At 38.4% G+C, this 25,678-nt stretch overlaps 1 protein-coding gene across 1 annotated transcript in view; it reads right to left on the bottom strand.

Moving 5' to 3' along the window:
- SLC39A8 (solute carrier family 39 member 8) overlaps window positions 1–25,678 on the bottom strand; it is a 73,245-nt gene that overhangs the window by 21,454 nt on the left and 26,113 nt on the right. The window contains exons 4-6 of the mRNA XM_082837841.1: window positions 19,286–19,455; window positions 16,226–16,348; window positions 15,560–15,727 (exon numbers count right to left, since the gene is read on the bottom strand). Of these exons, the coding sequence (XP_082693967.1) occupies window positions 15,560–15,727; window positions 16,226–16,348; window positions 19,286–19,455 (461 nt within the window). The remainder of the gene's footprint in view (window positions 1–15,559; window positions 15,728–16,225; window positions 16,349–19,285; window positions 19,456–25,678) is intronic.

Genomic DNA, 25,678 nt, shown 5'->3' with positions numbered 1-25,678 from the left:
TAAGGGGGATTCTTAAGACCTGTTCTACAGGGGTACTTGCTTAAATTTTTAAAAATTAGAAATGGCCAAATGCTTACAAATAATAATTGGAAGTACCCTCTGCACCTATTTCATCCTATCTTATTTACTTAGCAATCTCACACCTATCCTTCACAATTGGTACAAGCATCATCTTCTCAGGAAAGCATCTGGGACCACTTCATCTGCATCACTTCCCACTCCAACATGTGCCACATCTTTCTCAGCACAGCAACTTGTGTATACGTCTACTAGAGTACTCATCACACCACACTATAACTATTTTTACATGGATAGACCTACCTTTAAGGAATTCCAAGTACATGGTAGATTCTTAATAAGTGGACAGAATTTTTTCCCACAAAAAATGTATTTATATTTGTTCATTAAAAGTAGTCAAAAAACACTAATTCAAAAAGGTAAAGGTACCTCAATGTTCATAGCAGCACTATGTACAACAGCCAAGACATGGAAGCAACCTAAATGTCTATCAACAGATGAATGGATAAAGAATATGTGAGATAGATGATAGATACATACATACATACATATATACACATGATGGAATACTACTCAGCCATAAAAAATAATGAAATTTTGCCATTTGCAGCAACATGGAAGGATTTGGAAGGCATTATGCTAAGTGAAATAAGTCAGACAGAGAAAGACAAATGCTGTATGAGACCACTTATATGTGAAATCTAAAATACACAACAAACTAGTGAAAATAACAAAAAAGAAGCAGACTCACAGATACAGAGAACAAACTAGCGGTTACCAGTGGGGAGAGGGAATGGGTGGAGGGGCAATATAATAGGGGTAAGAGACAAAAAAAAGGGTTATTATGGGATTATATGAAGACATCTGTGTGAAACTTTTGAAAATTAAAAAGCACTATAGAATTTAAAGAACCTTTCATTCAACAAAAAAATTGTTTTTAAAAAGTAGTCATTTTAACTGATGAGAAACATGCACATCAGAAAGCAACATGGCTTTGGTAAAAGAACTTTGAGTCTGACAGATCTAATTTCAAAAAAATCCTAACCTCTCTGAAATTCAGTTCCCTCATCTGTGAAATGGAGATAATCACACCTACCAATCGAGGTTGTACATGAATAACATTTGTCTAGTACTGAGTATATTCCCTGCACAAGATCTACACCACCAACATCACACCACTAACTACCACCATCACAATTATTGCTGTCAATTATTCAGGAGTGACAGGTAACAGATCTAACATGCTTATTGATGAATTGCTCTACCTGACACTGACTATGGCTCAGACCAGAGAAAAGAAAATCTGTGCAGGGACAGCTTTCAGGAGGCGGAGCGCAAAATGATATTTCTGGAACTTCATACACAGGAGCAGGCTACTTTCATATGTGACCCCCTGGTTCCCAGAACCCTCCAAAGGTTGCAGGCATGCTGTTCTCGGGGTCTGCAACAGTGTGGGAGTCTACCCAGGTGGAGTATCACCGTCTCCGCCTTGCACCTATGCAGAGTATTGCTTGAGTTTGTGAGTCCAGGATGTAAAGGTCAACATTTCCACCCCTGAAAGTAAGGACACAGGCTCAGGGTTGAGAAATCTGCCTTTCTACCCAGCAATCTGTTATCATCTCTAATCCCCTCTTAACTACATTAACAGAGAACCTATTCCAAGCTTTTCTTCTCTTCGCCAACCCCATGCTCCTTACTGCTACTTCCCACCTGCCTGAGATGGAGGCATCTGACACACACACACCCCTCCGCCCACAAACACATTCTCCACCTTCCACTAGATCTTAGCATAAAAACCCTTCTCCTTTTGAAGATCAGCAGTTCCACTCGTGTTCTAATTCCCTTTTAGTTTTCTTCTCTAAGAATTTGCTGCATCAGACCTTCTTGCCAGGACTTCCATTGTTCTCTGCTTCCCCAACCTCTGGCTGTCCACTCCAGCCTTTCCTCTCTGTCTGCAATCTCCTTTAGATTAACGAATTCCTGAATCGTCATCCTCCCCTGAACTGCTGTTCTTCCTCATTCTTCTTCCCTTTGATGAAAAACTCCTTGAAATAATTCACTTCTCTAGTCTTTTTCTGCATCTATTTATTAAATCTGGCATTTCCTCTCCTTATAGCCTCCTGCAGCAAAGTACTCCCTAAAAAGTAGCTATATCTGACTTCAGAAGCATTGAAAATTTATAAATTCTTTACTAAGAACTTTTTGAAAACACCAAGGAAAGACTACTTAGTACACACAGCACCATTCTAAATACCCTCCAGACCTCTCCTCCTGGCCATAGTTTCAGCTGTCAGGGCAGAACCTCCAATCTCTACTTTCTTGAAAATTCTTCCAAATTTTTCTCTCCCCCCGCCCCCCACACACAGCAGTTCTCCATCTTCAGATAAACTTATTATTATGGAAGCTGATTGATTATTCTCAATCATTACTCTGTGCTGGGGCAATGCAAACAAAGACATATTATCAAGGGGAGTCTGCAGTATACTGAAGGTCTATGAGGTTTCTTCTCTTTACTGCTGGAAACATAGCACCACTCCATCCCACCCCAGCCCCTGGCCATTCTCTTCTACATTCCTCTCCAATGTCCCTGAGGACAGCATCGCCCACTGCATGGGATTTTGTGCACCAAAGTGTCTTCTAATGAACTTCGACGCTGAGAAGTTTTGGTCTAAAGGGAAAGCAAATCAACCTCAAAAGTCAACTGCCTTCCTTATCCTTTATTCAAACTTACTATTTGGTTTTATTCTCTGCAAACTTCCATGAAAACCCTGTTCTCAACTCTTCTGGAAACCTTCATTAATACAACTCTTGACTATAAATTGCTCCTGCACTGAAGTAATCCATCTATTTTTGAACCTTCAAAATGTACCCCACCATATTTTCACAGAAAACCCACTGCATAAAATGCTTTCCTCCTTCCAGTTGACTTGTGCTTATACACCTGACATATGAGCCCACAACTTTGTACCAAGCTCACTACTTGAAATCAAGAGCTGCCCAATCAATATTCTGCCACTGAAATAGAGAACGTTGTGGCTTTGAGGCCACACACAAGGTTGGCTATTGCTGCTCTCACTTAATCCCCATAACTTCTCAGGAAGATGGTCATGTTTGGTAGTATGGACGTGGTTGTAATAAGAGTTAATATTTACTTCATAGCTGTATGTTTTCATTACTTTTAAAATATTTCATTTTGTTTGTAATAATCCTGATTGGTAGAGAGTTTTGCCAATTTAAAGATGAAAAGAAATAGTTTTAGAAAAGTAAAGTAACCTGAGTAGTGGTAAAGTATAGTTGATTTACAATGATGTGTTAGTTTCAGGTGTACAGCAAAGTGATTCAGATATATGTGTGTGTAAACATATATGTATATTCTTTTACAAAGTCATTTCCATTATAGGTTATTACAAGATATTGAATATAGTTCCCTATGCTATACAGTAGGTCCTTGTTGTTTATCTATTTTGTATATAGTAGTTTGTGCCTGTTAATCCAAACTCCCAATTTATCCCTTTCCCTTCCCTCCCCTTTAGCAACCATAAGTTTGTTTTCTGTGTTTCTGAGTCTGTTTCTGTTTTGTAAATAAGTTCACTTGTATCATTTTTTAGATTCCACATATAAGTGATGTATGATATTTGTCCTTCTCGGTCTGACTTACTTCACTTAGTATGATACTCTCTAGGTCCGTCCATGTTGCTGCAAATGGCATTACTTTGACTCAAGTTCTTTTGACAAAACAAAGTTGCTCTAACTTTCATGTTACTAATCAATTAACACCTACTGAATAATACTGTAGTTCGGAAATGACATAATTTTTGCCAGAAAATATTCTTATTTATTCATTTAGTCTTTCACTCTGCTTTAAGAGTCCTCAATTGTAAAAGTAAAAAAAAAACCATTCTTCTCAGAAAGAGAGAAGCATTGCAGATTCTTAACAGAGATACATTTTTCCTCCTGGATTTCTAAAATTTTTAAATAACAAACTTTTTTTTTTAAGTTTTTAATTAAAATTTATAAAATAAAAAAATTAAAATAAAAAAATTAACTAAGTATAGATTATCCATACTTTATAGTACAGAAAAAGAAAAAAATTCCAATAAAATTCAACATTGAGAAAAACTCTTAGTAAATTCTGAATATGAGAGAACTTTCTTGATCTAATTAATGGTATCTATTGAAAAAAAAAAAAAAAAACTAAAGCCAGCAACCTACTGAACTTAGAAGTGTACCCATCAAAGTCAGAAACAAGATGAAACACCAGCTATCACTACTTCTACTCAGCATTATCCTGTGAATCCTTGCCATCGTAATAAGAAAAAAAGAGTTGTAACAATTGTAAAAGAAGAAAAAATTTGCTTCTTTGCTCATTGACATCTACACAGAAAATCCAAAAGAGTAAATAAATAAAATACAAAGAATTGCAGGAGAGTTCAGCAATACTGCAGGTTTAAAATCAATATACTGAATTCAATGTACTACTATATAATAACTAATTAGAAAATGGAATAGGAAACAACACCTTGTATAATACTTGCAGAGCTACAAAGTAATTAGGAATAAATCTAACAGAACACTCTAAAGACATTTTTATAGAAAATTACAAAACAAAGAAAATCTGAAATCTCATATAAGATGTTAGCTGCCCCTCAACTGATCTCTAGGTTCAATGCAATGTCAATAAAAATCCCCAAAATATTGATAGGGAAGAACAAAGATAACTTTCAGTGAAAACAACAAGGTGAAGAGCCTTGTCTTGGGGCATTCTATGTTCACTACAAATTATAATAATTAAGGTACTGTGGTCATAAGGCAGAAATTTTTTAGACAAATGAAAGACAATAAAAAGTCTAGATATAAACACATTGATATATAGAAACTTGACATATGGCAGAGATAAGATGATCTATTCAATAAAAGAAGCTAGGCTAACTGCTTATCTATACAGAAAGCAAAAAGTGTCTCTTTTTTTATATACAAAAATAAATTCCACATGGAATATTAAACCTTTTGGAAAAAAATACAGAAGAATATCTTCTTTACTTTGGCAAAGGGAAGCTATCTTAAGCAAAATACAGAAAGTAGAAAGCTTGAATAAAAGTATTGATATGTTTGACTACATTAAAATTAAAACTTTTAAAAAATAAAATATAAACAAAGTGAAAAGAGAAGTCAGAGACTTTGAGAATATATTTGTAATCCATTTAATCAATGAAGATTAGCACCCAGAATATATATAAAACTCCTACAAATGACAAAGATTATCCTTGACTAAACTTTAGTCAGGATCCTCTGAGCCCTGTTCTCAACTAGACCTCATTCATGGGCTTCTTTGCCCCTCCTTCCAGAGTCCAGTTGTAGCAAGAATCCTGCTAAGTCAATTTAGTAAGAATCCCCATATTCTTGATATCTGATCATCTTGGCCTGCCTTTAGCAAGAATGCTGTCAAGTTGGTTTAACAAGGATCCCTCTTACTCTTGATGTCTCCTCTTAGTAATTCTCTATCCACTGACAACCTCACTCTGCTTGTTAGCCATAAATCCTCAGCTGTCTTTGCTATATTCCGAGTTGAGTCCCATCTTTCTACTCTACTGTAATAGAGTTGACCCCTATCTCTATAATCTTGAATAAAGTCTTCCTTGCCATTTTAACAAGACTCAGAATAAATTTTCTTTCATACAAATCAATAAGAAAAAAGATAAGCAACTCAACTAAAAATCTGTGACATAGATGAACAGGAAACACAAAAGTAAAATGGCCAATAAGCATATGAAGAGATGCTCAACTTCACTAGTAATCAGAAACATACAAAGGTTAATCACAGAAAGATACCGTTCCAAATTCATTAAATAAGTAATAGATTTTTTGAAGTCTAAAATTTCCAACAATTGCTAAAGAGGTGGAGAAAATGTGAATTGTGCTGCTGCTGAGAGTGTAAATAAGCATAACAGTTTAGAGAGCAACTTGTTGTTCTTCAATAAAATTACATATGTGTGTACTGTATGACCCATTTCTTACAAGTCTAGCTATGTACCCCAACCTTTCTCACAGAGTTTCTGTGAGACAGTTAAACACTAGTGCCTTAAGGCATCCATAGTATATAACAATAAATTATTTTCTTTTCTGTGCACTTTTCCATACATATGTTTTGCCTCCATAAAAATGTTTTCATTTAGAGAAGAAGTAATCATCTTTCCTCCTCCCCTCCTTCTTCCAGAGTTCTCTTTCCAACTGCTTCATTTCTGTTAATCACACTATAATTTTTTCTGAAACACAGGCTCATGCACTCATTTTCGGTCTTTCCATCCCAGAAGACCAACTCTTGCCAAGACAGGCCAATACTATCTGGAACTCTTATCAAATATGTCTTTCTTTTTTTCCCACCAACATCAAACAGATCTTCTGTTTTCTCTCTCACTCTGCATTTTGTAAATCAAGTTGGAAACCAAGCAGTTTTTGGCATCTTATCCCGATAAGTCATAAAAGGTTTCTGTCCACTATGAGTAGTACTCTTTTTGAGTGAATTTTTAATGATTCTTTGGCAAACAGTATGTGGGACAGAAATCAGTCAGGATTTCTCTGGCAATTTCTAGGGAGGTTGAGAAGACTTCTCTGGGAATGTCTCACTTTTGAATGCCTTTTCTTTCTTTTTTTTACTTTAAGATATTCATTATTTAACAGAAATTAAATTGTGTGTGTGGTCCATTTACAAAGGCAAAAGAAAACCCTAAAACTCTAAAAGTTATACCCAGAACTCAAAATTTCATAACATTTTAATTATGTTTGCATACAAATGGTTAAAATTATAAACTCTACAAAAAGTATTAACCGTATAAATGTTTATGAGTAACTAAAATATTCCCTTTTCATTTGGATATCATAGCAGTCCCTGACTGAGACCCTTAAGCAACTGTTTGTCCTTCAAATAGATTAAATAGTACAGATTTGGGTACATTTCAAAGCACTTTCACGTACTGTACATTACCTTATTCGATTCTCCCAGCTGACCTAAGAGTCGGTAGTACAGACTCTTTCTCTATGAATTTGCTGTGTCAATGGTGATGCTACCAGCCTCCCTGTGTGAAAACAGGGATGTCTTAGCTGGCCAAATGACTGGCTAATTTAAGGAACAACAGATAACCCTAAATCCTTCCTTACACTTGGTATCAACTAAAATGTTTCTGCCAAATTTACGTATTCGGTGCTTTTTTCTTTAAATTAATTAATTTATTTATTTTTGGCTGTGTTGGGTCTTCGTTTCTGTGCGAGGGCTTTCTCTAGTTGCGGCAAGTGGGGGCCACTCTTCATCGCAGTGCGCGGGCCTCTCACTATCGCGGCCTGTCTTGTTGCGGAGCACAGGCTCCAGACGCGCAGGCTCAGTAATTGTGGCTCACGGGCCTAGTTGCTCCGCGGCACGTGGGATCCTCCCAGACCAGGGCTCGAACCCGTGTCCCCTGCATTAGCAGGCAGATTCTCAACCACTGTGCCACCAGGGAAGCCCCAAATTTACGTATTTGGGACATGGTCTTATCTGGAAGAGCAAACGTGGTACTTAATGGATAGCTCCCCTTTCTGGCAAGTTGCTCTGGTTGACATTCTGAACCTCTCCACTTTAGTTCTGATTTAATTTAGATTGCAGGTACCATCTCTAGTCACGTGACTTGATTCACTGGTGCTCTATCTCATCTTTCAAATTATCATTTTTACATTTTGTATCACTAAATTTTTCATCTTTAGAATTTATCTGTATAAAATGTCTGTATCCAGATTTAAAAAGTTAACAGCACTAACTACAACTTTTAACTCAATTTTAAAAGATTTTATGCAGCCCAATTATTTCAATAACACGACAATCAAATATCTTCCCTGCATAATTAAGGTGCCATTACTTTCATGTCCTTTCAAATGAACTGAATGTGTCAGAGTATGACAGATACAACTGGATGGATGAGTGTGTAGCTGAACAACTCGGATAGAGAATCTGCAATGCAAAAACTGATAATATCATTCCAGTGGCAAGTTACGTTGGGCTTTAAAGTTTTATTCCAGGGTGAGTAAATGTTTCAAGTTCTCTTAGTCTGACAGAAGTCAGTGGCAACCTTGCAGGCATTTGCATTCGGAAAGTTTTCTTTACTACCAAACAGCCTTCAAGTTTTAAAAATCAAACTTTAATTTCTAGAAAAGGCACTCAAATGTTTTAAAGGGTAAATAATAAAGATGAGGAAGCATGGAATTCTATATGTTTTTATCCTTTCATTGTGGTACTCTATCCCACTGAAAAAAATACAAATCAATACAAAAGCCTTTATGGCTTAGTATAAGAAGCCCTCTTCTAAATGATGATCTGCAAATAATTATGCACATAGATTTAAAAGTTAATCCCACAGGAATGAAAAGTGAAGCGATAGGATCTGATGAGATCACTATGATTAAAAATGTAGGAAAGCGAAGAAAAAAATTTGGTGAATGGAAGAGGGAGGGAAATATACATTGATTGTGCACATATAATGTCAGACACATTGTTACATAGTTGGCCTATAGTAGATAATTTTCACAAAAACTTATTAATTTAAGGATTTTTGCTCCTCATTTTACAGATGAGTGAACAAAGACTCAGAGATGTTAACTAACTTTCCCCAAATCGTGCAACGTATTTCATTGCCGAGACGTTAACCCTGGCCCCATGGACCTCCAAACCCCTTGCTCCCTCCTCCCAGCTGTCCTGCCAAGAAAAGGAGATTCTGAGAAAGCAGCAAGAAAATGGTGGCTAAAATGGCAGGAGAAAAAGAGTATCGTGTCACAAAGACTATCTAATGAGTAATTCCAAAAGGGAGGAAGTAAGTTCCAGTAGAAAATCTGCCTTTATATTCCTAGCATTTAGCCAATAATAGGTACTCAGATGTGTGCTAAACTACAGGAATGCCTCAGAAAGGATGAGAATGAGTGTTAAGAATACAGCCTGCTGCCTAGAAAAATCACTTGTATCATTCCAGAGAGAAATTTCAGAGAATAGGTAGTGAATTTCTGAATTACAACAAACATTTCAGGAGATGATGAATAAGAGCAGGGAGCACATAAAAACTAGTCAGCAAATGGAAATAATAGGCAGTGTAGTCAGGGTAATGATTAACCATCCCAGGAGCCAGGAAGCCTGGGCTTAAATCCTAACTTGGTACCCATGTGACCTTGGCTAAGTTACTCAACTTCTCTGTATATCAGTTTCACATCCTTAAGATGGAGATAGTTACTGTACTCACTTCATACAGTTGTTACTCTGAGCAGTAAATGAGTTAATATATGTAAAGCATTTAAGACAATGTCTGACACATATTCTTATTTCAGTATTAGCTGACGTTTCAAGGAGTTGGACAGTGTAGAGAAGGAGAAGATTTGAGAAATCTTAGGGAGCAGCAGAGTCAGGAAAAAAGAATAGTTTAAGGAAGAACAGACTTTCAATGTTTGTAGACACGGGGAGAAGGAAAGATTCAGGAAAGATAAGTGCAACAGGAAGAGGCCATGGGAAAGATGAGCGCATGTGGAGGAACTGGCCTTCAAAGAAGAGAAAGGATACAAGTTCTGACACAAAAGGGAAGGTAGAGAGCAGATGCACAGAGCACTTTTCAGGAAGTAACAGATGGGGTGAGACAGCAAAGTTCACAGAGATTCCAAATAATCTTCGCAGTCTCCTCCTTAAAGGAAGAAAAGGTTGTAGTGAGAATTTTGTGGAGTAATGAAAAATTTTTTGGAACAGTTATTCTTGAAAATGTGAAAAGGTGTTCACTAAAAATGAATAAAAGTGGACTTAGTAAAGCGTGGGCTAAACTCAGAGCAGATTCAAGTACAAATTTTTATGACTTTCAAAACACACAGACTGCAGCTTGATAAAATAGTCTGTGGGGTGCAAGGAAGCATGGCGACGGATCCAGTGAGAAAACAAATGCCACCAACAACCAAGGTGTACTCAGAATTCCTCCTCATGATTGTGTAGGGCAGTGTTTGCCTCTAACTCAACCAGCATCTGTCAATCAGGACCAATGAAAACCACTTCTTATATAATTTATTACAGGTATCATTTTCAATTTTAACTAATTGTTAGTATAACCCCATAAAAGGAAGTAACTGATTTCTGTTTTTAAATCTTGTGATATTGAAAAACTACCAAATGTAAAACAGATAGCTAGTGGGGAGCAGCCGCACAGCACAGGGAGATCAGCTCGGTGCTTTGTGATGACCTAGAGGGGTGGGATAGGGAGGGTGGGAGGGAGACGCAAGAGGGAGGGGATATGGGGATATATGTATGCAAATGGCTGACTCACTTCGTCGTACAACAGAAACTAACACAGTATTGTGAAGCAATTATACTCCAATAGAGATGTATTTAAAAAAAAAACTATATGATTTAAAGTAGTGAATAGGTCTTTGGTGAAACATGGCACACTAGACATACATATTTTCCTCTAGTCCCTCCTGAGACTTCCTAAAATTAAAGACTAAAAATGACATAAGTCACAAGGACAGAAAGAACGGAAGACGAGAGCGCTGAGATATTTATTTTGGAGGATGAAAAGAGGAGGATGAGTTCTGACTCCACAGAGGAAGAAAGTCAAAAGAAACGAAGTGATGCAGGGCCCAAAACATCAGAAAAGTTTAGAGAATGGAGGCGGCAACTGCCTCCGAGAGAAAGAGCGGAACTAGAAAAAGGAAATCAGTTGTACATTTGTTCAGGGAGCAATAAAAACCCCAGATTATTGCTCCCAAACCAATTCAGCAAGGCAGCCACTCCAAACGATGACTAGAGATTTACCCACTGGGGAAACTGAACCAGAAGAGGCCCTCGATTCAAGGACACAAAGCACTGAAGACAAGGGTATCAAGTCAGATATTCACAGTGCTTCAACCCCTTCCTCTCCCACCCTCCTTCCCAATATGGGTACCATCCTTCCCACCTCTGGGCAAGAATGGAGAAAAACCCATCAGGCAAGAGAAAAGAGCAGTAGGCCAGCCCCATACATATACACAGAGCTTCTGATTTGGTTTTTTTGGACTTGAAAAAAGGATGCTTTCCACTTTTGTGTATAATATTTTGGTATATTATACAATACTTCAGTTATGCTATGGAAGGGCAGAAAGTTTGTTCCGCCCCACTGATGAATTCTCAGTACTTAGAATAATGCCAAGTACATATTAGGTACTCAATAAATACTTGAATGAATGAAGTGTTTTTAAAATCTCTTGGACTCTCATGGATACCCCAAGCACCTCAAAGATGTTATCTTTATATTTGTAGAGCATCACTTCCTTTCAGTTATTGACAAAGTAATAACATCATCACACTTCGCAGTTAAATTCCACTTCATTGCACCTCGATTTTAAACATAAAATTCACAATAGTCAGTTTCTAAAAATGGCTGATATTAATTGTTCTTCTATTAGGAAGAATAAGTGGCTCATATCACTTCATATTTAATAACATTCATTCTTAAATGAAAGCACAGGAGGTTTCATTTAGAAAAAGACACTGATTTTGTATTACTAGAGGAATGAGCTAGATGGGCCCTCTAGTGGCCTTGAAGAGCTAAAACTCCCCGAAGTACCTGACATTCCTGAGGAATCAACGTCTATTAAACACAGTCTTTCTGAAGCTGTAGACTCAGGGGGAAAAGACCCACCCGGCTGCAGAGTTACTGCATGACTTTTCCCTGTGTTTGCGTAGTAGTCAGAGAGAGAAAGGAACACAGCAAGTGTCACAGGGTGAGATGTGAAACATTACTTAGAGGCAGTAACGGGATAACTGGAGAAATGGAATCCTGAGCTCCAGTCTGTCCCTCATAACTGCTTCCTTATTATGCCTCTATCACTGCTACCTTCCCCCCAGAACATGAATGCTCCTACATGCCCGATCTTCCCGGACCGGGGCACGAACCCGTGTCCCCTGCATCTGCAGGCGGACTCTCAACCACTGCGCCACCAGGGAAGCCCCAAAACTATAGGTTTTATATGAGTGAATATAGACAAAATACCAAAGGCAACTAAACTTAAACATTATTGCATTTCTGAGTATTCGGTGATGAACCAAAATTGTCTGTATGAATATTGATAAAGACATCCCTAAGTCATGCATTTTAATTATTCTGTAACATTTCTTTTGTTCTTCCTATATTCCAGAAAAACCAAGAATCATGTTGTTTTAATCCAGATTGCCATATAATTTGTGTTCTTTTGATAGCAATGTCAAATTAAACTACTTTTCTTAACTCACTCTTAGATGGTTTCTTATTAACTTCAATTTGGAAAAACTTCACTGTGTCAAAACAGTAAAAACAGGAATCGTCAACAAAATTCTCGGGGCAATGCTTGGGCTTCGAAACAAACCATGAATTTTACATGTCATGTTCAATCATTGTAATGGGGTCACCCAGGTTAAATACATTCTCATCATATAAAATACTAGAAAATATTCTAATTTTATTATTAAAATCAATATCACTCATATTTCTCTACCTATTGTCTCTTAAAGCAATATCTGGACCCTGATAGCATTTCTTAAATGTCTCTTCTTTCCGTTGTTTTTAATGCGATGTGAAGAGAAAACTGAAAACAACAGTGCGTTGCTCAATTTGTTTAAATCTCTCTTCACTAGAGATTATACCTACAACCAAAACGGCCAGAAAATAGTCCCCAGAGGAAATTAGCATCAGGACTTTTTATGTGGCTCATGTCAAGGCCTGGTTCATGGCTGTCATCCTGGCACACACCTTCTCTACTTCAGGTGGACTTCTCATTCCTAGAAGTAGATTTCAAGACTCCTAGCTTCATTCTGCTCTCTCACTAGATTGGTAGTTTACCCAGGTTTACAATTCCACAGTTGCCTCTGTTCAGAATATTGAAGGTACTGTGCCACTGGTCTCCAGCATTGATGTCAGGAAATCCAACGCCATTCAGCTTCCAGTTCCCTTGTATGGGACCCATCTGATTATTCTCAAAGCTCTTGGAACATTATTTTCCCAGATATTTTCATGGCTGGTTCTTCTCTCTCATTATCCAATTCTCCGCTGACCTCTTAAGGGACCGTTCTTGATAGATCAAAGAAGCCTCCACATGTCACTGCCACATCACCATGTTTTATTTTCATCCAAATAGTTAATGCTACCTGATATTTTCTTGTTTTACTCTTTTCTATATTATCTCTTTCTGCTGAATAAACTATAAGCTTCACAAGAATGTGTTTGCTTCTGAATCCCCAGTGCCTAGGACAGTGAGCAAGTACTCAATAAATGTTTATTAAATAAATGAATGGAAGCCTGTATATTAGCATTACTACCAGAAGCAGAGAAAGAAGGGCCATTTGACTGATATTTCTAAATTATGTAAAACAGGATCACGTCTAGGACCCCATCTTTGCCACGGTGTTTGTGTTTACGGCAAACATGTCTTCTGGCCACTGTGGATCAGAAACCAGGAGTCCTAAAACTTTAAAACTAAACTTCAAACTTCTGAGCAGATCAATTTTATTTGTTCTCAGAAAGCACTGACCATGGGCCAAAATTATCTTCTTCCCTCTACAAAACTTAATATTTATTAAGAGTTAATGTTATCATCTTGATCCTAGCAGAGCAGTGACATAATGAAGGCAATCCAGCAAGGCAAGTGCAAGCTTCCGCATCAGATGGCCTCAGTCCTGATAGAAGCTTCGTCATTAGGAGGTGTGTGTCCTTGGGTTTATTTAACCTCTCTAAGCCACAATCTCCTAGGCTACTATGAGGATCAAATGCGATCACTCATCTAAAGTTCTAGGCATAGTCCTTGAACATTTAATAAAGGTTAGCTGTAATTATTAAAGGAAATTATCTATTTGAACATTTACTTATTCTTTGCAAAGTCTTGCCTAAAAGCATCATTCATTATATTGCATGAAATAATTTCCTCTCTTAGCTTAGTGCTCACATAAAACTGCCTTTTCAATCCCTCCTGCGATTTTCCTTAATCAGGTGGGAAGAAGTATAGGACCAATCATATTTTCTTTCCAGAAGGAAACTCAGCTCATTTGCGTTAATAACCTCTTCCAAATATCTTTTCTCTGCTTTTGTTTCTTAGCTGACTTCCTTCTGATTTTATTTTTAATTATCATCTTTTATATTGTATTTAACTTTATAGCTTTTGGATCTGTCATTTATGAGCTGAGAGACCCTGGAGAGGTTATTTGGCATCCAAAGCTCCACTTTCTTAATCTGTCAAATGAGATGTGTGTGGACACCCATGACACTAGCATCCCAGTCTCCCTTTTAATGACCACTCTTCTACCGCATCCATATTCCCTTAGGGCCATACAAAGCGCCCAACCCTCAAAGCACTTAGATTAGTCTAGAAGTGGACATCTAATTCAAGCTGGACCAAGGAGACACTCGCCAGAAATTTTGGATTTAGGACTTAAAGAGGCAGGTCAGTTTCCTTCTAGTAGCCGAAATTATAAAACATAAATCCCAGGAGTTGCTAGTGGCTATGTTTCCCGTTTATGAAGGAGCCCGTCCACAGTGAAAAAAGAGAATGACTCTAAGATGCAGAGAGGAGAAGGGAGTGGGAGTCCTAATAATTCTAATGGTTCCAGGGTTGTTGATCTTCCTATAGCTTGGTTATCCCATTAGATAGCCACTACCTTTCCAATAACTTCTCATTTTTGCATACATAATTTGGGTTTGATTTCCAAATAATTCTAATACATAGAAAATAATCCCTACTTTTAGTTCTAATAGTTCTAATATGTAGTCCTAATATGTAGAAAAGAATCCCTACTTTTAATAGTTGTTATAAAAAGTAAATGAGGGCTTCCCTGGTGGCGCAGTGGTTGAGAGTCCGCCTGCCGATGCAGGGGACGCGGGTTCGTGCCCCGGTCCGGGAAGATCCCACACGCCGCGGAGCGGCTGGGCCCGTGAGCCATGGCCGCTGGGCCTGCACGTCCGGAGCCTGTGCTCCGCAACGGGAGAGGCCACAACAGTGAGAGGCCCGCGTACCACCAAAAAAAAAAAAAAAAAAAAGTAAATGAGATAAAATAAGTGCTGGCTTATTATCTGGCATATAATACTTGCTCAAGAAATAATACCTATTAACATTATTTAGAAAATGGGAATGAAAATTCTAAATCAATTAATTAATGAACACAATTTTAATAGCTTACAAGTCTTCTTTCAGTTTCAAAATCACCCAAAGGGATTCTTTGGTTTTGTATCTCGAAAGAATTGCAAAATAAGAGAAATGCTCTAAATTAATTTGCAACATATCATTGTATAAATCTTAGTAACTCTTACATAGTTAAACAATCTTAGAGAATACTAAAGCCTCCAACCCAGCAGCCTACAATTTATTGCTAAACTCGCATATTTGCAGTAAACTGACAGAGGGAAAGTGGAAAAAGAAACAAACTTACATTCCACTTATCCCACACATGCAGGAATAAGTCTGATACAATTAAATGTGCAAAATACTGACTGGCTGCATGCACAGCAGTCTTCACATAGTGTGAAGGACGCAGTAAAGAGAATTACAATACCTGTAGGGATACCACACTGACGTTATCAAAATGGATGTGTCCATTAGGCTCTGTGACAGCTGGATTTGCATAACATGTCACACCATTGATGGCAGGTAACGTTTTAGGTTGATGAGTTTTTTCTCGAGAAGCACCAAAGTCATCATTTCCAAAGTGGGTATGACCATCCTACAAGAAAAATCAGGGAGGAAAAGGTTATAAGAAGAAACAAAGATGGCTCATACAGGTAAGAAAATAGAGAATGTAATGGTTTTTATTTATAAGAGAAAAATTTTATATCTATTCCGTATGTAGTATAATCTTTTTAGATTTATAAAATTTCTCTTCCTTTAAATGTATCTTCATTTATTAGATTCTCCTGTTTTTGTTTTTTCATGTTAGGGTGCATTTACCTTCTTATGTTGATGGATATGAATGGAATACAAATTATGTGCATCTGTTATTGGACATTAAATTGTTAGTATTTACTCCAAATTCTACAATAAGAATCAAGTGTTCCTCTTATCCTTATCAATATATTGATCTTTTTCTTTCTCTCCTCACAGACACAAGTCTAATAACTGAACTGTTCACATAATTGTAAGAATAAAATTCCTGCCTTTATTTGCCTATATAAAGTAGCTTTGGTGGGTAAAACATCAAACGTTTTAAATAAAGTCCATTTACCTGACCATACGTCTTCAATAACATCTTAAGCGTTCTTTCAAAAAAGAAAAGTATGTAAAATCCACCAAACACGGCAACTGCCTTCTCAACATAGTTGTCAATTTTGGGATTGAATCCAAATGCCTAAGGGAGAAAAAAAAGGCAATTCATGTAAGACCAAGTAATTTAATTTGATTCAGTAAATAATTTTCCCCACAGTCCTAACTCCATCCTTCACATCCAGTTAATATTGGGGATTTACCTGCCAAAATCATAAAACAAAAACTCTGAAATCTGAGTAATCAAACTGTAAGAGATAGCACTGAAGTCTTATAACCAGAGGAAATCCTATTAAATAAAGCCCCCAGAGTACCTTATAGTTTCCTAGCTATAACACCTTCAGCGATACTTGCCTTGAGAAAGTAAACTTTTATCAATAAAAAAGCAGCACTGATTCCTATATTTATAAGATAATATTAGACATGGGTAATTAAGACAAATGAGACATTGATTATCCACTTTTTCTAAAAGTAATATATTTGCCCATAATTTCCAGAGTCAACTTTTTAAAGCAAATATGGTAGGTCACTTGGATTACTGTTTTCCCAAGAGAGAGCCCCTTGAACTTAGAGGGTCCTAGTAAGTCCTAAAGAGATAAATAAATCGAGGACTGAGCCCCAGAATAAGGAAGAAAAGATATAAGGTACCAGGCACTCACACACACACATACACACACACTCACAAATGATGAGAATGAAACAATTCATTGTTTAAAGGACACAGGACAAGAGCTGGAGCTTGAAATTATAGAGTCATGATGTTCTAGGCAGACAAGAAATACAAACTTAAAATAAGTAAAATAGCAGGGGAGCATAACATGTGAAAAGCCACAGCTTTATACCATTCCACACATTGTCAATGTCCCCTCTGAACAGCAGTCTAGAATAGAAAATGCCTGGGTTCTTGTTCTACATCTGTCTCTGGGGAGACCTCATGCCACATCTTCTTTTCAGTGACTTCTCCGGACCTATTTACACAGTGCAAAAATGGCATAAAAATACCTACTCTATATAACTAACACGGTGGTTATAAAATAAAATAGCAAAGGGGAAATAATTTTGCCACAAAAGAAATAACTATCAGGACTTCGCTGGTGGCGCAGTGATTAAGAATCCTGCCTGCCAATGCAGGGGACACAGGTTTGAGCCCTGGTCAGGGAAGATCCCACACACTGCGGAGCAACTAAGCCCATGCACCAAAACTACTGAGCCTGTACTCTAGAGCCCGCGAGCCACAACTACTGAGCCCACGTGCCACAACTACTGAAGCCCGCGCACCTAGAGACCGCGCTCCGCAACAAGAGAAGCCACCGCAATGAGAAGCCCGCGCACCGCAATGAAGAGTAGCCCCCGCTCGCTGCAACTAGAGAAAGCCCGCGCACAGCAGCCAAGACCCAACACAGCCAAAAATAAAAAGTAAATAAATTTTTTAAAAAAATTTTAAAAAAGAAATAACTATGTAAATTGGGGGTATTATTAAAAAGATAGATTCTCTAGTGTTTACATAATTCTCTGCTCATATCCATAATTCCCTAATTATCACAGAAAGGCAAAAGAACCTCTATAAGTGCTGTTGAAGAAGTTTCTTATTTTCCTAATAGACATTTTAATGTATTATTACATTTTCAATAAAACAGGAAACATCAAAATCATAAATGTACAATCCTCGGTCCACATACCATGTCAGTTTGTTTAATTTAATTTGACTCACCACAAATCAGGTGAGTTAATACATATAATACTATATCAAATATATTACATATAATTTTTAAAATCAGAAAATCTGTTTTGTCATCCTAGCTTTGTTACTAGCTGATTATAAGGCTGTAATCAAGTCATTTAATCCCCTTGGATTTTAATTTTTTCATCTCTACAATTGAGGCTTTGAAGTAGATGTTCTCCTAGGTCCTTTCTAGATATAATAATAATAAAAAAAACTATGACTTTAAGAAGTTACATCCCCACTTTCATATACAGCTGCGAAAACTAAAAGGAGCTTTAGTTATAATTTTCTAAAACTTATGAGCTGAAGGTGATACTCTATGTTTTCCTTTTGTTCAGAGCTTGCCCCTCCATCTTTGTGTGTGCATGAGTGGGGAGATACTGTCCACGTGTATATGTGTTTCTCTAGTTGACCTTTGTGACTCCCTCCTGTTAATGTCTCTTTCTCCTTCCTGTCTCTTTTCCTCTCACTTATTCTCCTCACTCCATATCTCTTCCTTATATGGCCACATTATAGATTTGAAATAAAACATATATATCATGTGCTGACAAACTGAATAGCACACTGTAGTCAATGGCAGATCAATAATACGTTTTACCAAAGGAAAAAGTAAGCTGCTGTTTATTTATCGGCCCTCGATTGATTTTTATCCACAATCAAAAAGAATGAAAAGGTTTGTCAACCATGTTCTAATTTACCCTCTAGTCTTCTTTAGCTGTAGTTAATACATGGAGGAATTTTTTTTAACATCTTTATTGGAGAATAATTGCTTTACAATGGTTAGTTTCTGCTTTATCACAAAGTGAATCAGCTATACATATACATATATCCCCATATCCCTTCCCTCTTGCGCTGCCTTCCCACCCTCCCTATCCCACCCCTCTAGGTGATCACAAAGCACCGAACTGATCCATGGAGGAATTCTGTTGTATATCTTAGTAAATTTGACACTGCGTGCACTTCAGAAATAAATAAGTAAATAATAAAAAGAGTGTAGAAAAATTAAATTTGCCAAATGTGAGACAGAATAGAGTCGTAAGGCCTTCCGAGGTGTCCCAGAGCTGTCTGAGCACGTCCTGGTGCCTGGCCTCCCAGAATATTAATTTTCTCTCTGACGCTGACTTCCCCTGCAGCTTGGGACAAGTTTCTTCATTTGCTGTGATTCAGCTTTCTCTTATCCAAAACACTATAAACCAGACCATAAAATGCTGCAAGAATTATGGAGGCTTAAAATGTACAAAGTGCTGAAACATTTCAAAGAACCAATTATTCACAGAAACGAACAGCCAACCTCCTTACCTCTGGTATAAGTTGGAAAATTGCATTTGAAAATAGAGTCCCAATAGCCAGCCCCACAAAATAGGTCAAAATCTTAGGGAAGTAAGATTTCTTTATCAACGGAGTCAAAATCAGTCCGAGGAGAGATGCCAGATTAATAACTGTCACTGACAGGAAGCCATATCCCCAAACTGTGGATCAGAGGGAAAAGAGTAGAAGTTAATTAGAGCATAGGAGCCAAATGACATCTTACTGTACATTAAGTCTGAAACACATTTCACCTTTAAAAGCTTGAAACAGGTATCCTCTTTAAAACAACGAAACCTTCTCACTGAAAATTATATAGAAAATTACTGAGAATATAAATATTAATAGTAACACTGCCTATGCTTTCCTCAGTCCTAAGTCATCATTATGGGATTACAGACTTTTATAGCTTGCAGGGAATTTGAAGAACATCTAGCAGAGTGATCACCCGAGGCCCACAGGCTCCGAGCTACCTACCTGCATCTGTGGCTCAAAGCCCAGTTTAAAACTAGGCCTTTCAGGGGACTAACAGAGGCAGTGTGGGTTTCGGGGAGAAGGTATGGGGTGACGAGGGCAAGCAGATGGGTGGGGTTGTTAGCTTCAAGATGACCATAGTTGCTGACACTGAGCTCGTCATAATCATTTGTCTGCAGGCCCTGTGGACAGCACCTCCTCGGGGAAGACAGCACCTCAGCCCCCTGCCTGGGCCTCCAGGGAGCCCCAGTGCAGTGAGCACTCAAGAAGGGAGCACATGGCAGCAGCAGAGAGTGGATACGTTGCACAACTCACCCTACCAGGCTCGGACAAAGGCAACAATATCCCATAGGGTGGAGACAGTGGTGAAAAGGGTCGTGGAGCATTCTTCACGTCTCCATCCTAGGGCCTGGCCCCCTAGTGGTGCTTAATAAATGTTCCTTAAAATGAAACGAAGGGATGGCATCCTAAGGTCAATATCTCCCCGGTTACCCTAGAGGGGATGGTTTAAAAACAACATGGGAGGGCTTCCCTGGTGGCGCAGTGGTTGAGAGTCCGCCTGCCGATGCAGGGGACACGGGTTCGTGCCCCGGTCCGGGAAGATCCCACATGCCGCGGAGCGGCTGGGCCCGTGAGCCATGGCCGCTGAGCCTGCGCGTCCGGAGCCTGTGCTCCGCAACGGGAGAGGCCACAACAGTGAGAGGCCCGCGTACCGCAAAAACAAAACAAAACAAAACAAAACAAAAACATGGGAATGCGAGTGAAACGGACTGTGAACCGTACAGGGGCAGGTGGCAGTGCAGGCTGAGATACAAACTGCCCCCAGAACTGTGTGACGTTGGCTTTGCCTGCAGCCCCACTGACTGTGCGCTAAGGACAGTGTGAAAGATTAGAAAGCTGCCTCTGCATTGTCACTTCTTTAAAATGCCCACAAAACATTTTTAAATGTCGGGGCACTTTCCTCATTGACACTGTCAGTGGAGTACGTAGTAACACCAAATGCTTGGAGAGTGTTTGCCATGTGCCGGGCACCATACTAAGTGACTAACCTGTATTAATTCATTGGATCTTCACAAAACCCTGCGAAGCAAGTACTACTACTACCTCCTTCATGCAGTTGAGGAAACCAAGGTACGTGGAGTTCAAATCAGCTGCCCAAGTCATGTGAATAGAATGCAAGATTTTGGACCCAGTCTGGCTCCAGGGCCCACATTCGTTAGCAATATGTTTCATTACCCCTTAGAGGTAATCTAATTTTTAAAAAGCTCAAGAGACTCAACAAAACTGTGAACATCTTATATTGTGCTTCATGAATACAGGATTGCTCACCATTATTCTTGTGATTCTAACTACAAATAAGCCATCTTAGCAAACATTTATGGAGCCTAGGTTGTAGACCAAACCGTGCTTCCTGCCAACAAGGAGCTTGGACCTTTGGCTTGGGGACGCTAGAGGGCACACACATACACAAAGCAAAACAAGGTAGCTTGTGCTGAGTACCACATGAAAAGGACAGATAATACACATTACAATGTTACCACAAGAACCATCGCAGCACTGACCATGCCTTTATCTTCTGCAGATACTTTCCTATCAGTTCCAGGCCCCTAACCATGCCCCAGAGTCATCTCACGGGACTCACAAAGGTCCACCTCATTCCCATTTCTTTCCTTATCACCTAAAGCAATACTACCCACTCCCCTTAGCATTTCCACTTCGAAGAAGTTCTCAACCCCACCTCTTCCTCCATGGTATAATCTATGTGTAGTTGCCCTTAAAACAAACAGTCTTCTATCCCATCGCTAGCCTACATGTGTTCATTCATTCAACAAATATTTATAATCTAATTAGGTAGACAAGATATATACAAGTTGGAAATTAAAATCGAAATGCAAAGAACTTTTTGAGTACCAAACAGAGGCAAAGCCACTATGCATATTAAACTCATCAGCTTCCCCTGAGAAATCCTATTTCACTACCCTTGTCCACTGTCTCCGTAAATAGCAGAAACATCAGGATCTCAATGTCTCACTCTCCACAGTCAATTCCAAAGACAATTAGTGACCAAACTCTATGAATTTTGCTTGAGATATCTCACTCCACGTTCTCCATCCCATCACCTCCCACTTCTCATCTGGTGCACTGACAGCTTTCTGTCTGGTCTTCCTCCCCCTACTTGACATGGCCACCAATCTTATTATCCTAAAACACAATTCTGATCATCTCGTGCCCCTATTTGCAGCTGCCCTTCATCAACGGACTGCCACACAATCTCTCCAATGTTACTTACCCCCTTATCAACGTGGCCTTTATGCAAACACAATGTTTTCCAAATATAGAATTACCTTTGCACTGTGGTTCTTTACCTGAAAACACCTTTTCTATCTTCATTGCCTGATGAACTTACACACGGCTCTCCAAGCCAATGCAAAGACCTCCTCCATGAAACTTTTCTGGATTTTCCAGGCAGCAATCCCTTGCTCATCAAGTTTCCCATAGTTCTTTGAAGGTATTTGGACCACTTACCATTTCTTGTGTGCTACCATCATTTTATCACTTATATATTCGTCTACATGATACAAATTATAAGATTTTCAAGGACAGGGGCTATGTTTTATTCTTCCTCAGAGCCTAGAATGTTGCGCCCAGCAAATAGCACACATATCTTGATCAATGAATGAATGCCATATTTTCAAGGTGCAGTCTAGGACTCTGTCAAAAAAATACCAACTCATTTGCTTGTCCAACATTTCTAACCTTCCTTACTATTATTGTGCACATCAGAACCACTTGGGGAACTGTGGGAGTGGGAACCATCATGCTCCAGGCACACAGCATAGTCTCCCCTTCTTGCATTGTTAGCACATTATTCAGGAAAAAAAGGTTCATTCATCCACTCAGTCTGAGCACCAAAGAATGAATTAGTATAAGAATACTCCTTGGACCTCTCCATATACACATAGGACTCCCTCTAATGATCTGTTTCAGAGAAAATCCTTTCTCTCCGCGTCTTAGTGAACTCTGAAGAATTTTAATACATTTTCAAGGAATATTAGTAACAATAGCGAACATTTATTGAATGCCCACAATGTGTTAAGATTCTTCTAAGAACTTCACCTGTTTAAGCAAATGTAATTCTCCTATTTCATAGAGTTTTTAGAAGAATTGAAATAAAACCAGTTAATTCAGACCCTGTAATATAGTAACTCTTCAATAAATGCCATTATATATATTTTTTAAGTTAGTAAGTAGACATCATGTAAATTTTAGTTCATTTGTCTCACTGTTATACAATGAAAGATCAGCAAACCAGGAGTCAGGAGCCCTGGGCTCTCATCCCCCCTCAGGTATGTACCTAGAGAAAGCCATTTAACCTCTCTGGAACATAGACTTATGTCATCAACTGTATTACAGAGTTGGACAGTGTGATTTTCAGGGATACTATTAAGGATAAGATACTATTACTCTTATCTGTTATTTGAACTGAATGGTATTCTGTGATCTTAAAAAAAAAATGAGGCAACTTTGGACCATTAACTTATTGCTAAAATGTAATTAATCTCCTAGAGAATTTAATTTACCATCAGTTTATTGCACTCATCAATGAGAGTTTATAAAGTACCTGAGAGGCAATTTCAAAATCACAAACTGTAAGGTCTCAGGTAAGTGAGATTCTTTTATCTGCCCATTGAAATATCAGAGTTTGGCTTGCTTTTATTTTGGTTTTCCATTCCCTTGAATGAGCTCAAAACTTACTCTATATTAAGTGAACTATTATATAAAGAATCCAGGGCATTTCATTGTTTAAAATATCATTTAAAATAGCAAATATCTAGAAAAAATATTTGTTTGAACAATGAGCTCTGAAATTATTGTTACTCACAAAATCTCTAATTATATTGATAAATTATGGTTGGTAATTTCTATTCTTTGTATATGTAAATATAGAATACAAAAGAGAACATGGGTTCTGAAGCTGAGACAGCCTGGGTTTGAACCTGGCTCTACCACGTACAAGCTGTATAAATCTTGAGCAAATGACTTTGAACTCTCTGCACCTCAGTGTACTTGGCTGTAAAATGGGAATAGTTGTTCCATCATACAGTTGTGCAAAGATTAACTGAGTTAACATATGAAAGGACTTGGAAAAGTATCGGTTATAGAAAGGACTACATAAAAGTTGGCTGTTGTCGTTATTTTTGTCTTTGTTGTTACCCCTTTTATTCATATATAGTGAGATTAAAATGCTCATATATAAACAAAGGAATCCAAAAGTTAGTATCGGGCTGGCCAAACTGTTCGTTCAGGTTTTTCATGTTACAGAACAAACTTTTCGGCCAGCCCAATAAAACAGGCACTCCCTTTGTTGAGGCTTCCCTTTTCTTCTTCATCTTTCCTCTCTTTATATTCTCCATCTATATTCACGTTAGATGTGCTCACTCAGACCAGTGGCTCCAAACGCCATCTCTGAGATGACAAATCCCCAGCCTCGACTATTCTCTGAAATCCAAATATGCGTGTGCCGCTGCCCACTGGACACGTCCCCTCGTGGGTCTACATCGACATCTCGGACTAACCACATCAAAAATTATACTCTTGGTCCTCACCACTCGCTTCCTCCACAGCAAAGTGCTCCTTCCCCAGGCTTGTCCATCCCAGGATATGGTGCAACCATCTATGCAGTTTCTCTGGCTTAAACTTGGATTCATCTTTCCCTCCCACACATCCAGTGCAGAGGCGAACCACATTAGCACAGTCTCCAAAATCCATCCTGAATCTGACCAGATCTCCTTACTCCTCCACTCCCACCTTAGACCAAGCCCCCGTCAAGCTGAGCACCAGCCCTGGCCGTAGTCCCCGGACCCATCTCCTTGCTTCTACTCTCGCCCCTTCACAATTTATTCTTCAAACTGCAGGTAGAATAATCTTTTACAAATCCAAATAAAATCACATCACTCCCCTGTTTAGGACCCTACAGTGTCTTCATACCACATTCAGAATAAAATTCAATCAGTTTACCACACCGTACAAGCCCTCCCTTTCTGGCCCCTGGCTACCATCTCCTACTCTGCTTCCCGCTCACTGTGCTCCAGACACACACGCTTTCTCGCTGTCCCTTACACATGTCAAGCTCATTCCCAAGCTTATGCTGCTGTTCCCTGGACCAAGAATGCTGTCCCCCAGAGAAGATCTAGCCATGGCCCTCTCCCTCTCCTCAGTCAGGACTCTGTTCAGATGTAATCTCATCAGAGAGGCCTCCCTTGACCCATCTAAAATCACACTCACCCACCATCTCCTATTCTTTACCTACTTTATTTTCTTCATAGCATTTAACACTCTGAAATTATATAATTTATTTGCTTGTTTGTATAAATGTTTCCTATTTCTTTTCTTCGCTACATTGTAAGCCCTAAGAGGGCAGGGAATTTTTCTTCTTGTTCACTACTGAATGCTTAATACACAGAAAATAAAGGAACCAAAAAAATGAGAATTAAAATACTCATGTGGGGCAGGTAGCAATTTGGGAATACCAAGAAATTGCCCCTCAGCAACCGATCTATCTCATTGGTGAAAGAACTCTTCTACCTGTTTAATTAAGTATGTGGACTATACAGTAAGAATACACTTACTTTCTTATATTTAAAAATTTCTTTACAATACCTATGGCAACACCACTATAGGCACTTAAAAGAGTCACTGGCATTTCTTTTATTTATGAAAATTAAAGCAGTAATAACTCAGTACCTTAAGATTTAATCTAGAACCACATTAGTTTCCTTATCTCTTTACTGACAATGACAGATAAATTGACAGGTTTTAAAATAATATAAGTACAACATAATGGAAATTGATCAATTATGACCCAAATAGTGAATGTGCCATCCCATATACACAACATAAAACATGTATTGC

The sequence above is a fragment of the Leucopleurus acutus genome (genome assembly GCF_964270905.1).
Source record: "Leucopleurus acutus genome assembly, chromosome: 4".
NCBI lineage: Eukaryota > Metazoa > Chordata > Mammalia > Artiodactyla > Delphinidae > Leucopleurus > Leucopleurus acutus.
Note: the sequence above shows the minus strand (reverse complement) of the source record. Positions and strands in the feature narration are given on the sequence as shown.